This window comes from Ruditapes philippinarum, unplaced genomic scaffold (genome assembly GCF_026571515.1).
Source record: "Ruditapes philippinarum isolate M1 unplaced genomic scaffold, ASM2657151v2 ctg3393_1_1_1_1, whole genome shotgun sequence".
Classification (NCBI taxonomy): domain Eukaryota; kingdom Metazoa; phylum Mollusca; class Bivalvia; order Venerida; family Veneridae; genus Ruditapes; species Ruditapes philippinarum.
Window position 1 is genome coordinate 209,623 of NW_026856039.1, and position 16,279 is coordinate 225,901.

Here is a 16,279-nt window from a genome sequence, read left to right on the forward strand (position 1 = left end):
ATTGATAAAGTTGGTATACATGTATATAATTCCCTCATGTATAAAATCTGGAATAAATGGATCGCTATTTTCAATACCGTGTATTTATATGTCATCTATTGTTTGGTTTCTTTAAGTGTACCAGTTGATTTAAGAAAGAATTTCAAAATTTATTATTTGGACCTCCTTTAATCAATGCTTATTTTCTCAAGACCCAATATAAAATAAAAAAGAACAAAACATGTCTTTTTAATCTTTATTTTCATTCAATTCATTTAAAAACAACAAAATGTGAAAATCTTCATCATACAGATACAAATCTCGAAACTTGTCAAGATATTTTTCTTTTATAAACAAACATTGTCTCATTTTCGGTAATAAAAATCACTACATTTGTTTGTTATATCAGACAATTTCTAATATCCATATCACAATATTTTCCTCCGTTTCACTTTTTTTTTTACAAACAAAAAATTTAAACAATTTATTATCAGAAAAATGAGAAATAATTTGGGAGTTTAATCTAAATGTTTCACCGTTTTAAACTACTGAATAAATCTATTATTTATTTTCCTGTAAATTGTTCATCAGTTAGAATGTAAATTAATTGTATATTTATTTATATTTTGTCTTCCAATATCTTTAAACTGCCCTTGTCAACTCAATTCAATATATATGCTGAAACATGGTCACACTTTTTATCCTTAAAAACACAGATATTTTAATTATAATATATAACACAAAGGATAACCTATCCTTTCCTATGTTTCTGATAGTCACTGTTCTAAGATTTATTAATCAATAAATAGTCTTGTACAAAACTTTGTATAAGCGAAACTGTCATCGAATATAATAAAGTTAAGGTAGGTTAAGCTGAAGCCACCTTCTTCTGGTACATTGCCATTCTCTCCTCAATCTCTGGCCGGAAATGACGAATTAATCCCTGAAATATCAAGAAATGAAAAATTAATCCCTGAAATATCAAGAAGTTAAAAAAACATTTTTAAAATGGACTGTTCCAAATGATATATCATGTTAATTCACACTATTTTCTATAAATAGATACTCAAATTTGTGACACATAAATATATGTTGCATTTTATAAAAATGCATGTTTGTTATTGGCTTTTCATTGGATAATCATAACATTTATTTAGTTTTATATACAAGGCTGTCATCAACTTATGAAGAAATATCACTTTTTTCTCTAAAAAAGAAAGTTTGCTGTATTATAAATTCATTATTAATTTTTCAAAGTTCTGAAGTCTTGAAAAAATATAATTTTCTGAGGCATAATGTGCCTATCACAAAAGTTTAACTGATACAGAAACTTATCCCTTCTAGAAGAAACAAGTTACTAGTTCTTTAAGAGGCAAGTTAAGTACCATTACATCGGACCATTTTTTCGGGGTCTTATGGCAAGCCCCCCCATAACTATATAAAACTAGGAGAAGGAAGGTTTTAGATGAAACCTTTTTTAGGGAAATATTACTAAGATGATTCTTTTTTTGGGTTTTTATGTACCCCCAACACTTTAAAAAGGATAAAATGCTGTTTTTACAGTTTTACTGGCGAAAAAACCCTCGGTCCCCCTGCTTTTTTCTCCAAAAAAGGGGCCCTGGGTGATAAAAACCCAAAAAATTTTTGTAATAACTGGCATTTTTTCACATGAACTCACAGAATTGCCAGAAAGATTCAAAGTTAACGCCCACTGCACCCCTTTTTTTGTCTGATCCCCCTAATATCATTAAAGATGCTTTTTGGGTCGAATATTTGCAAAAACGTTTAATTGGGGTTTTTAAAGCACACCCAACTAGGCCAGTTTTTTCTGAAAAAAATTTAAGTTGGTAAATTCTTAAAATGTCATTCCAGTACTAGAATCACTCACCTCCTATGCATGGCGTTGTATAATTGCCAAATCCAATACAATCAAATAGTGTCCAATACCAGCGTATACGGTGGAAAACAATGCTTTGTGTAATTTTACTGTTACATACAAATATGAAAACATGGTAAGCTAGAACTATATATATATATATATATATATACCTGTACTGGCCATGCTGCGCCGTCACCTAGAGCACAAATTGTGTGACCTTCAATCTGTTTACTGATCTCCCATAACATATCTATCTCATCTGTCCTACCATTACCATCAACTGTAAAATATCAATAAATTACCATCTCCTATATCGCAAGTATATATAAATGAGCTTTGCCATGACAAAACCAACATAGTGCATTTGCTACCAGCATGGATCCAGACCAGCTTGCACATCTGCACAGTCTGATGCCAATCTGATCAGATCCATGCTGTTCGCCTACAAACCATATTACAAGTAGAGAAACTGATAGCGAACAGCATGGATCCTGATCAGCCTGCCTCCTGATGCGTAGGCTGGTCTGGATCCATGCTGGTCGCAACAATCAAAGGCACTTTGTTGGTTTTGTCATGGCTGGGTCAAAAAATTTTTTTACTTTTCGTTTAAGTTAAATCGTGAAAGCCTTCGTTGTTAAAAATTAAAATTTTTTTTTTCCCCCTATTTTTTTTTTTAATTACATGTATATGTATTCAAAATAAGGTCAATAAACAAAAGCCGCTGTGGTGTAGTGGTAAGCATACTGAACCGGTAATTCATAGACCATTGGTTTGAGTCCCTACTGGCGTGCCAATATTTTATGTGACTTTTTATACATGTATATATATAGGAAAATATTACGAGAGGGAAAGGGTGGGTTTATAAGTTTTTAAACATAATTTTATGATGGAAATAAACTCAAAACAAAATTTTAAAAGACACCTTAATTGTAAAGGGTGATAACTAGTATAAAATATGAACATAATGACACACCAGGGTTGTCTCCCTTCTAATAAACTGCATTAATGAAATACAAAATTTCATATAATGTTTATTATTAGCAGAGGGAACAATAACAAACAACTCTTTCTTAGATGGTTAACGTTTTACTGAGGTAGATTACATATATATAAATGGGGGTTGTTTTTCTTGTTTTTTATATATGTACAACATATATAATGTATATGTATTTTTGAATATGCCATAAAATGGAAGGTTTGCTAAAAATTCAAGATTTAATGAACCATGATTTCCAGTCAAAGTGAAAATAATATATAACAATATAATGTTCTATTCAAGTTAAGAAATCTGTCCCCGATTAATTATTTTAGTTTTCGTCTTGTATAGAAAGGAATGTTGTTCTTGTAGGTTTTTTTACTCAATGAGGAGCTAAAATAAAGTTCGGTCTAAAGAATTGCTTAAAGGCTTACAGGTATTTGTTTAAACAAGAAAAAAAAAAACTTACCAAATCGGTTCATCATAGTTAACATCCAATTACAGCCTTCTCTACATGGTGTGCACTGTAAAACATAAAATATTATATCTACAGCAAGGGAATATTTTCTGTATATGTCTAAATTGCAATATTTATCTAATGAGTGTGCCTTTAACATTATCTGGCATCAAATTCATCATACATATTCTGTATATGTCTAAATTACAATTTTTGCATTATGGTTGTGCCTTTAACATTATCAGGTATCAAATTCATCTAACAGAGTGACAGTTATAATATCATCACATTTCAAATTGTTCGGACAATATAACAGTTAATCAATACTGTGTCCTGGCTAACTTAACTCTTAGTTGATACAAATTAATTTTAGTTTGATCGTGTTGGAAGCTATAAGCAGCTTATTGAAACACTCTCCAATCCATTCCTGGAACCAACCAGTACTAAGCAATGAATGTAAACTTGAAGTTTCTTGCTTAAGGAAACTCTTAACAAATGGTTTCAAAAACATAATTTAAACTGTTGAATACACTTAATATGTAAACATTTTTTTAACTGTCTTTAAACACTAAGAAGTCTTTTGATTCATTTTTTTTTTTTTAATTTTAGTGACATTCTGCTACTTTTTTCATTGTTAAGTTGAGCTGCATTAACTTGGAATTTCAAAAGATTGACTATTACAATGGTGATTGACCAACCATGTGCCTAAAATATAAAAAGACTGTCTAACTCTTTATAAATTGAACATAACAGTTTAACTCTGATGGATGTTCACAGAAATTTCATCGGGCCAGTCGCCACATGTGTTAATTCTCATTTATGCAAAGAAAATTATAAAATTGAAAGGAATTATGGCTGGATGTAAAACTTATTTGACTTTCACCTGTACACTCACTATATACCCTTGGATGGGCATAATGTCATTTTAACTAGTAATTAATTAACAAATCAATTTCTCTCTTGAAGCGTTTCTCTTCCTATATCTATAGCTATTTATACTATTAAAAGTTTATGACCAGTTTTATTAATTTAAAAGTTAATATTCAATTTCTCTTAACCATCTACCTGCTGGAACCAAAGTGACAAGTCTTTAACACCAAACTCTTTACTGATGCAAGCTCAAATTTTGTCAAACCCAAAGTGATTAACTCCCTTGGCAGATTATAATCTCTGTACTTATAAGGGGAGATCACTGTGTAAGAGATTGAATTTTTTGTATTTTGCTACTGTGATCCCCTTAAGCTTGAAATGGACAGTCCGACTGTTCAAAATTCATAGATGGGCAAATCCATTACAAATTTTCAGTCGTTTCAGGGTTAATATTACCATAGTAACATACCTGGCCGCAGCTTTCATGTTTATAAAAGTGAGCAAGCCGAGCTATACATCTGATAATGTCTGCTTGATTATTTATTACTGTAACAGCGGCTGTTCCAAGACCTGTCTGTGCTGCTATCAGAGCATCAAAGTCCATTAATACATCATCACATACACTGAAAAATAAATAGTAATAGGAAATGTCAGTGAACTGCACCTGAATTTTGTTCCTAGTTTCAAATCTTCAAATTTTTTTAACATCTTTCGGCAAATTAGGAATGTTTCTTTGGAATACACTTGGCTAACTTTGTTTTGTATTGTAATTAGAAATTTTTAGAATTACTACTGATTAAAACACAATCTAACAGGCTTCACACCATTCCCCTATCAATAAGATAGGGCAAACAAGAGCATTATTACACGATATATGCACAGCATAAACAACAATGCTAAAACGCCATATGACGTCAGATATGACATCAATAAACCAAATGATGTCAGGAAAATTACTTCTATGCTCAATGTAGTTATGCACATTTCAATCAATTTTCTTCTTTTTTTATTAGCATATTAGAATGGAAATAGAATTTTTTCCCCCTGCATAATGGTACAATTATGCACGATTTATCATTTAAATGCTTTGTAATTCACTCAGGCCTATCCGCATTATTCCACAACAATGCACTCAATTTTTTATCTTTTTCCATAAAAATCAAGAATTTCTCAAGATTTTTGGAAGAGATCTTGATCATTGACACTGGAAAATGAAAACTTGCCTGCAATTTTCATCTGTCTGAAAAAAAACTTGAGTCTGGATTTGGCAGTTATTTTTCATTAAGTAAAGAAGAATGCAGTCAATAAAATATCATTTATATATGAAGAGCTGTACAGATAATGATAACAGATGAGCAAACAAGACTTACGATTTAGGTATAATAGGAGTTGAGGATCCGCCTGGGATGACAGCTTTGAGGTTGTCCCAGCCACCAATAACGCCGCCAGCGTGTCGTTCAATAAGTTCACGAAGTGGTATAGACATCTCCTCCTCAACGGTGCATGGGTTATTTACTTGACCAGAGATGTTGAACAACTGAATAAATTATATATAATTTGTCACCTTAGTGCAATAACTAGTTAAAGCTTCATTCCTCCATTTTCATGCTAATTTTCATACAAATTTTCAAAGTGTATTTGAAATTAAAATATTGTGAGGTGTATAAAGAAAGTAGTTTACACACTGCAAACAGAACATACAATTCATGTTAATTACCAAAAGCGATCAAAAAATGCAAAAATACTTCTAACTGCGTTTTTAATGCATTAAAATTATAGTGATTGATACTGCAAAATCTGTCATTAATCGCAATTAACAGACAAATCATTAATTAAATAATGAATCTTTTTACTTTTTTACTTAATGCATATTTCTAAAATTATTTTGGCTCAACTGGAGGTGTGCACCTTTAAGTCCTATTAAATTTGAAGGACTTCACCTGTTACTGCGCAAAGGTGATGAATCATCACCTAAGTGCAGTAATGGGTTATGTCCTAAATTTAATAGGAGTAAAGCAGTTATTGCATTAAGGTGACCTATATCAAATGGAATATAAATAGCAAAAAGAAAAATCCCATTACAGGGGTGTAAAAAAAACGCAGTGGAGTGGAGCCCCTTCAAACAGAAAGTATTGTGAATCTACAGGAAAATGATTTTGTCTCTTGGAAGCCTTATATATACATGCACTTGAAGTCAACGTTCACCATAACTTTAAAAATCATTTATAAGACAATGGTCTTATACTGAAACAAAACTGGCCAGTGTTTTTTTTTATATTTCAACAAAACTCTTACCTTCGTTCCTCTATTTCTGTCTCTTCCAAATGATGCAAACCAGTCACCTCCCCTTCTACAAATAGCCTGAATAAAACAATTCAAAACTAGAACTATCACTAAATGTGATTAATACCCCCACAAGTCTGCTTCGGAAATGAGGATGTTACTAGTAACAGAATACCTTGTAAAAGAATTGAAACATAGAGTTATGGTTGTGGGCAATTAAAGATAATTGTGGTTCATGTATGTTGCTTTTCCTTTCAATGTGGTTGGCCATTGATGAAGTTTAATTGAATTACTCTGTAATAAGTCCAGAAAGACAAAGAAAAAGAACAAAGGGCAATAACTCTATAAATACTGAAGATAGAGTTATAGTTCTTGTGCACTGCACTTCCTCTTATTGTGCTTGACCATTGTATGAAGTTGTTTTGAATTCCAACCAGTACGTTTTAAGTTATGCTCCGGACAAGGAAAAGTATCAAAGGGCAGTAACTCTGTATTTTGTCAAAATGGAGTTATGGCTCTTGTGCACTGCACTTCCTTTTAATGTCCTTGACAACTGTATGAAGTTGTACTGAATTCCAAACAGTAGTTTCAAGTTATGCTCTGGACAAGGAAAAGTAACAAAGGGCAATAACTCTGTAATTAGTCAAGATGGAGTTATGGTTCTTGTGCACTGCACTTCCCCTTATTGTGCTTGACCATTGTATGAAGTTGTTTTGAATTCCAACAAGTAGTTTTCAAGTCATGCTCTAGACAAGGAAAAGTAACAAAGGGCAGTAACTCTGTAATTAGTCAAGATGGAGTTATGGTTCTTATGCACTGCACTTCCTCTTAATGTGCTTGACCATTGTATGAAGTTATAATGAATTCCAAACAATAAGTCTTCAAGTAATGGTCCGGACAAAAGAAAGCAATGGAAAAGAAACAAAGGGCAATAACTCTGTAATTAGTCAAGATGGAGTTATGGTTCTTGTGCACTGCACTTCCCCTTATTGTGCTTGACCATTGTATGAAGTTGTTTTGAATTCCAACCAGTAGTTTTAAAGTCATGCTCTGGACAAGGAAAAGAAACAAAGGGCAGTAACTCTGTAATAAGTCAAGATGGAGTTATGGTTCTTGTGCACTGCACTTCCTCTCAATGTGCTGGACCATTGTATGAAGTTATAATGAATTCCAACAATTAGTCTTCAAGTTATGGTCCGGACAAAAGAAAGCAATGGAAGAGTAATAAAGGGCAATAACTCTGTAATTACTTTAGATAGAGTTATGGTTCTCATGCACTGCACTTCCTCTCAATGTGCTTGACCATTGTATGTAGTTATATTGAATTCAAACCATTAGTTTTCAAGTTATGCTCCGGACAAGGAAAATGCAACGGACGTCTGGACCGACCGACCGACCGCCCGACCGACCAACCGACCACCGGGTGACTCCTATATACCCCCCCAAACTTCGTTTTTGGGGGTATAATAAAAAGTTCAGAATGATTAGGTTGTTTAAACATACATTTCTTGCATATCAGTCATGATTATCTACCATTTACACCAGTGCATTCACTATGTAAATCATTTTTTATATGGTTTGAACAATACAAATTTAAAACAAAAGCAGATCTGTAAAATATTGTTCAACATTGCATTCTATAGCATGGCAGTGGTGTTCATAGTTAACATTGCTTTCTATAGCATGGTGGTGGTTTTGGTAGTTTTCACTCTGGATCACAGCAGAAAGCCACATTAAATTTACCACAGCATAGTTCAGCCACTGGGCAGACTGTCATGCAGTAAACCAGTACTAGTTGCCTTCACTTTTCCAAGGAACTAGTAACTTCTGTACATGCCAGAGCAGAGGTACAGTATAATTCACCTTAGAAAGGATTTCATGATCAATCACATTGAAAGTGACCTGCACTATCAAGAAATCAAACCTGGATTGCCCAATTAACTGTCCAACACTCTAACTATTGAGCTAACCAGACAGTGCCATTCTATAACATTCAGAGATAAGTTATTTATATACATACAGGGGCTACAGCAACTGTTTCCACATTAGATACTGTTGACGGACAACCAAACAAGCCAACTTCAGCTGGAAATGGAGGCTTCAGTCTCGGTTTTCCCTGTTTTCCTTCCAGAGATTCTATCAATGCCTGTAATATAGAAATATTGTTAAATGTACAAAATATAAAACACTTAATTTTTGCCTAACAAGTGCTTCAAATTAACCCATTACGTTATATACACGCCTTTTAACGCCTTTTTCACACCCCCCCCCCTCTTTTTGTTGTCTCAAATGGTGAAAAAATGCCTTATTTAGGCCCCCAACACTTGTTTTTGTTTGAGAAATGTTGTTAAAATAAGTGACCTCTTTTTCGGCGCGGCCCCCCCAAACCAAGAAAATTTTGGACTTGTGATGGGCTATAAATGACCCCAGATTGATCATAAGGTAACGTGTAACCAACGCTGAAAAGCATTTGACTCTATCTCAATCCATTGAGAAGTTGCAGCACTTTGAAATCAATTTTGATGGAAAAAATCAATGCAAAATAGTGATTTTTGGAAATTTTGAGATGTCCCCTCGTTGCCATGGTAACAGAAAATTTAAGCCTGAGCATGTTGTTGCAAGGACAATGGTCAAGTCAACATTTGTGTCAAGTTTGATTAGTGTTGAAGCAGTTTTTTATAGTATTATAGCAATTTGAACTTGTAACGGGAGACTTTTCAATGAAAACAAAATGCACATGAAGTAATGGGTTAAAGCGAAAAACACCCAGTAATCATGTTTTGATTAAAGATACGGCTCATTAAAAGCAAGTGTAACAGCAATATATTCAGATGTAAGACCATATTAATAACTAGAAGAAAAGACAACAAACTAACTAAAAATAGTGTTAAATGTTCACTTTATCCTTTCTGCAGTAACAGCAGCAATATATTTGCCTTGGGTATTTGTAAGAAATTTTAAGAGAGTACTATAGAAGATGGACGCTTTTTTCAGTTCATGTCTGCAGTTTAAAACTTAACATTTTAACCAAAGTTAAAATATTATATAAATATATACGGAGAGGACACTCATAAGCATTACAGCTTTCTGACCAATTCCAAAATGTATTTTGTAAATATTGTTCACATGTTAAATATTATGTTGAATAAATATATTTAAACCAACATATTAAAAAAGGTTTTCTCCAACTTAAAATCAAACATATGATATCAGATATAATTGTCACAAAAATGTCTAAACTATGAATCAATAATTAAATTTCATATGTTATAGGGTAAAACAGCCTTGTGGGGAATATACTGTATTTTGAGTTTGACAAGAACTTGCATCATGTAAATATAGAAAATAATCTTACTGTTTCTTCTCCACAAATATAGGCACCAGCTCCTCGATGGACATATATGTCAAAATCATAGCCAGTTCCACATGCATTCTTCCCTATCAAACCTGCGTCATAGGCCTGAAATACATAGAGAATATTATAACATCAGCGTGCTAATCTGATCGTTTGTATTGCTCGAGTTGATTTTGCGAAGTTGTATTCCCATAGGCCCAAAAGGCAATATGTTCACAACTTTAAGCAATCACAATTACAACAACTGTAATACAATGCAGAATGGCGCAGGCACAAAATTGTTGCTAAACTGTGGACACCCGACCTGAAACAGCACAATTTTTGTTCAGAGACATTTTATTTTATTACCCCTCACTTTTTTCGTAATGTTAATTTCCCATAGGCCTCTGGGTGTTATTCTTACTGTTAATGCAAGTGTACCACGTGACTAAGAATTTTGTACTGTTCCATAGGTAACAGTATTTTTTAACAGTATAAAATCTGGTCACATGGTCTATTTTCTAAATAAATTGAAATAAAATGGCTGCCATTTCTCTCTCGATTCATTCTTATTTTCAACAATAGGGCCTAGGGCATCACCAAAGTAACTATGACTCTCATAAAATTTAGTTCCTTGCACCCTAGAGTTCTTTTCGTGTATAAAATATCTTTTTGTTGAATAGTCAAAAAGTAAACATCCGTTTTCAAGGGAAGTAATTGTAATGAGAATAATTGTGTCAAACTGGAACACTCAGACGATTAAAGCATGCAACAAAGGATTATTTAACAATTTTAACCAGTGAAACATTACAGATAGAGTTGGTGGACAGACATCTGTAGGATATCAATGCACTTTGTCAAAAACCATGCGAAGATTATTCTGGATACTGAAGGATCAACCAAAATATTTTTTGAACAATATAATATAAACAATATAATTTTACTGTTTATAAAATCATGGAAATATTTCATACAAGTATAATAGAAAATAATTTGTATGCCTACCTCTTTAACTGCAATCTGTAAGGTCGATGCCTCATTATAGAATTCTCCTCTGATATAAATATAAGCTGAAATAAAAGAGAAAAGAAAAACATAAATCTTTAAAAATTATTCAAATATCGTAAAATATTTAAAAAAAAATGAAAAATAAGTAGTCTGAAGAAAAATTTGAACACAAACTATCAACTGTGTACAAAGACATATTTCAATTAATTGTAATCCCAACTGTGGTCTCCAAATAAGCTTGCTTTTCACAAAGTTTGATTACAATATCTCATTCCTAATTGTAGCTATTGTCAAGAAACCATTTTTCTATTTTTAGTAATGGTGACCTTGACCTAGATCCAAATGCAATACCAACCCAGGTCTTCATATGGGCTTGCTATACACTAAGTTTGATTACAATATCTCATTCCTAACTAGTTATTGTCCGGAAACATTTTTCTATTTTTAGAAACAGTGAGCTTGACCTTGACCCCAGGGAGCCCAAATGCAATACCAACCCAGGTCTTCATATAAGCTTGCTATACGCCAAGTTTGATAACAATATCTCATTCCTAACTCAAGTTATTTTCCGGAAACCATTTTTTTCTATTTTTAGTAATGGTGACCTTAACCCCGGGGGGGGGGGGGGGGGGGTCCAAATGCAATAACAACCCAGGTCTTCATATAAGCTTGCTATACACCAAGTTTGATTACAATATCTCATTTCTAACTCTAGTTATTGTCCAGAAACCATTTTTCTATTTTTAGTAACAGTGACCTTGACCCCAGGGGGCCAAAATGCAATACCAACCCAGGTCTTCATATAAGCTTGCTATACGCAAAGTTTGATAACAATATCTCATTCCTAACTCTAGTATTTGTCCGGAAACCATTTTTCTATTTTTAGTAAGTGACCTTGACCCCAGGGGGTCCAAATGCAATACCAACCGGAGTTTCCACATAAGGTTGCTATATACCAAGTTTGATTACAATACCTCATTCCAAACTCTAGTTATCATCCGGAAACCATGATGTGGACCGACCGACCGACCAACCGACAAGCTGACTCCTATATACCCCCCATAAACTTCGTTTGTGGGGGTATAATTATCAGCATACATTTTGGTTGAGTTACTTTCTTGTAGATACTTAATTTTTATTGAGTTACTTTCTTGCAGATACTTAATTTTTGTTAAGTAACTTTCGTGCAGCTACTTAATTTTCGTTGAGTTGCTTTCTTGCAGATATTTAACTTTCTTGCAGCTACTTAATGTTTGTTGAGTAACTTTTCTTGCAGATATTGTAAAATCTTTTGAATCAACAACAGACAATTCCATATTCAAAGCAAGAAAACTATATTCTATAATAAATTTGACAAGGTTTTACAATTTAATATTCAAATTCACACACGTCTCAAACATGATCAAAATCAGAATGATGAAATTAGATACAAGACAGCCATATGTTAACCCTTTCTGAATACCCTTTCCCTAATACATCAAATAAACTTACAAACAGCTTTCGGGTGTGAAAATAACCAACAAGATCCAAGGCAATAGAGCTTTACAGATTTCATTTTAAGAATAATTTGTTTTTCTGGAATGATGTCTTGTATCAGATAAGATAGAATATCTTTTTTCCTCTTTTTTTTCACAGGTTTTACGACACACCAAGACAGTATAGGTCATATGTGACTACCAAGTTTTACTGGTGGAGGAAGACTTCAGGTGCCCCTTTGTGCATTATTTCCGCATGAGAAGAACCACTGATGTTCTGTACGCGAGCTGCATAGCTTCCTTGCATGAAAGACTCCAATGCCCTTGACAGAATTGGCACTTACAGCAATGAGGCCCAAGTGGTCAATCAGTCTTCAGATTAGAGTAAATGACCTTGCAAATCAATGAGAACTCACACAAATTTTATTTATCATTCAAGACAGAACATACCAGCTCTAGCACCCATGGCAGCTCCGGCAACTAGGCAGCCCTCAAGGAGGGTATGAGGATCGTGCCTCATTATCTCTCTATCTTTACACGTACCAGGTTCACTCTCATCCGCATTTACACATAGGTACTTTGGTCTGAAAACATTTGTTCAGTTTTTTGTTAATTTTCATATCTAAAACATTTACCCTGCTGGCAGCAATAAAATATTCCCATATAACCAGTGCAATACATTACTGTTTGTCTAAATTGAAAACTTAAAAAAAATTCCCATTTTGTTGACCCTGCTGGCGGCAAATGAATCTTTGGTCTTCCCATACACATGTAAGCTGTGTAAAAGAAGTTTAGAGGACTTTTCTTTGCCGTTTTTTTTTAACATGGTCTGCACTGTGCAATATTCAATCAAAACAGTTTTTTTAAGTTTCCTTAAAAATGATGAATGGTTTATTTAACAAATAGCCTAATAATAAACTTCTTTGTCAATTTTATACAGTAACATAAAATAAGGAATGTATGTTAAGACAAATATGTTGTTTATTATATTCTCATTAAAAGATTTTTTGTTTGCTTTCACAGATAAAGTTACCTTCCATCACTTGGTTTGTTCATAAAGCCCCATTTCATGCCTGTCGGAAAACCTGCGCCTCCCCGACCTCTCAAACCGGAGGTTACAATTTCTTTGAGGATCCAGTCAGCCCCTTTCTCTACGATCTCTTTTGTCTTGTACCAAACTCCCTACAGACAGCATAATTACATATCATAATTATATCAGTGAATATCATAAGGGTATAAATCAGGCCTGTACACGTGGGTATTTACATTATCATAAAAGGTCTTCCTGGATCTAGTACAAGTGTTGTTCAAAATTGACAAGCATTTATTAATTTATTTACTTAAATCAGAACCTTCAATCATTTAGAAATGTTTTGTGGACAGAATAATGAATAACATAATTATATATAATAGTGCTTTATAAAACGTATATTAAAAGTTATTACTATATCGTAATTACTCAGAAAAAATAAGAATATTATATAAATACCAACCCTCTGCATAGATGCTTTAAGCTTAAAGTCATGGCGACCGTAAATATTCTGAAAGATTCTGTCATCATCATGTAGTGGGCCAAATTTTGTCTAAAAACAACAAAAAGTAATATGGTTATAAAATGAACAGAGATTTATATCAATTACAAATAATGAAATCAATTTAGATTGTATCAAAATATAGATCAAACTTAATATACATAACAATGTTGTGTTTCTTTAAGTTTCAAATTTTTGTGTATTATAACCACAATCAGATAATATGGGTGCAGCAATATCATTAAACCTATATCAAGATATAATACATTATTTATAATTATATGATCTTAATATAACTGCAATCTCATTGGTCCAAACAGTAGTCAACAGAACTTTTTACGGCATATTTTTCTATTAAAATGTCATTACTTTACTATTATACCGCAAAGATGAGTATAAACTTGAATAACTTTTGTATGTTCAGCATTGGCATAGTTGTTGCACGCCTTTTTTTCCTGCGCTTCAACGAGGCAAAATTTGTACATGTATGTGGTTATACTTTTGTGATTTTTTTTAATTCTTAGCCTATTCATATAATAAAACAATTATTGACTAGTGAGCCATTGAATATGATGTGATATTCACTGGCAGAAAGTCATATGTCGGTCAATATGTCATCAATAATTGTATAATATTATACATTCAATCAGGAATACTTATTTTTGTTTAACGAATAGCATTACTGTTGTGTCTTTGATACTTCTTGTTCTTTCTAATTTTTTTGGTTCTTTCTGCTTTTTAATGTCTTTTGGCTGCTTATCTGTGATATGCAGGCTTCATTACCACCTCTAACCCACTTCCAAAATTTACCCGGTACTTAATTTACTTCTGCCCATTGCTTTCTCATTTACAGCACACATATTCTTTTAGTTTTACTGTGGGACAATAGTCACATTGAAGGTTTCATGTCAACTTTGTATGACAGTAAACAACTTAATATCAATAGGAACAAAGGCTTCTGTTTATTTTGAAAATATCATTACTAGCACCAAAAACTATTATTAAAATATTGTATCATAGTTTGGAGACCTTGGTATTGAAAAGTTGTCAGAGTTAAATCATACATCATACATGCACAGTGCGTTAAATGGAGTGCTGCACTCTAGTTACCACACTGTTTGTTGAGAATGAACATAGAGCATGCAGGGTGATCGGCTATGGCATAACATGATCAAGCCATTATCCTGTAAAGTAAAAATAATGAACATTACCTTTTCTGTTTTTTTCGCTTCTGTTGTATTGTTTCTCACAGATACGATGGTAGTTGGACTTAGGTTATTTACAACTGCAATATATGAAACAATATAATTATTATAGAAATACAAAATGTACTACTGATATACAACAATAAAATTCATTCTTATAGGTGTTAACCACCTTGATGAAGGTAATTACATAAGGCCACGCCTAAAGCTGTATAAAGTGACATAGATACATGTACAAAGTTTTACAGTTTCTTCTTTAATACATTTTACATGTATCAAATGTGCATTGCTATATCTCAGTTTAAAAAAAACAACTGTAACTAACAACAATTGACAGCTTACTCCGTAACATTAAAAAAATAATGTGTCTCTCACGGATCTGGTGCACTTTAGCAACTCAAGAGCTGAAATAACACTTGGTTGCTAAAATGCACTTATAATTACCCTAAGAGAATGTGTATTTCTTTTTTTTTTATTACATAGAGCCAACAATTTAATGTTACATGGTTACAAGGGTTACATTGGTTACAAATGGTTTTAATAGTGAGCTCGACGAGCTGACCCGAAGGGCCTGCTCGCAAAGCGAGCTTTACGGTAACGCGAGTACCTGCTAAGTGATGGTTTTGAAAACTTTCGTCCAAAGTACCGAATTGGACACATCGCAACTTTTCAAATTACAAGATAACGATGAAAGCCGATGTACTCTGATTGAAAACGGAAGCTTAGACTGGTGTCCTGCGCACTTATATATGAACCATAATAGAAAGGGGGAACCAGAATAAACGGAAGCAGTGAATAAAATACCAAACAATTTTTAAACGGAAAATGTAAAATAAAACTGAACGATTATTTTAAACTATCTTACGGTAAAAGAAAATCGAGCTCGCTTTTAGGCTTTGCCTTTTTTATATTAGAAACACATTTGATGCATGAATTTGTGGGTCATACACAAATATAAAATTAACCGTATCCCACTGTAGTCCAACTAATTAGACTTGTCAAAGAGACACCGAGATAATTTTGGACGGGCGCTGTCTTTTTCCAAGTCCAACCACGAACTGCATTTTTATGCACGGACGTTCCCCCAATTAGAAGTTTTTGGGAGCGAAAAACTAGAAAAAAGTTTCAAAAAAACGGTCTACATTACCTGAAAGAGAATCGTTTTTTTTTATGCAAGGTTCCAAATTATCATAATTCAAAGTCGAACAGAGAGTTCCTAAATATTCCACTTTTAATTTTTTTAATCGTTTGAAAATTATTGAAAGCGGCCATATTGGAAAA

General features: G+C 33.1%; 1 protein-coding gene across 2 annotated transcripts; it reads right to left on the reverse strand.

The window, feature by feature from the left end:
* Positions 1–221: 221 nt before the first annotated feature.
* Positions 222–15,078, reverse strand: LOC132745209 (NADH dehydrogenase [ubiquinone] flavoprotein 1, mitochondrial-like; the record flags this gene model as incomplete). 2 transcript variants are annotated; one of them, XM_060734058.1, is given in 13 exon segments in its annotated part: positions 222–922; positions 2,029–2,138; positions 3,304–3,358; positions 4,631–4,784; positions 5,532–5,698; positions 6,457–6,522; positions 8,465–8,590; positions 9,800–9,904; positions 10,784–10,848; positions 12,712–12,845; positions 13,295–13,443; positions 13,755–13,844; positions 15,005–15,078. In XM_060734058.1, coding segments are annotated over 13 exon segments (1,370 nt in total), but the record flags the coding sequence as incomplete, so codon positions are not given.
* Positions 15,079–16,279: the final 1,201 nt, after the last annotated feature.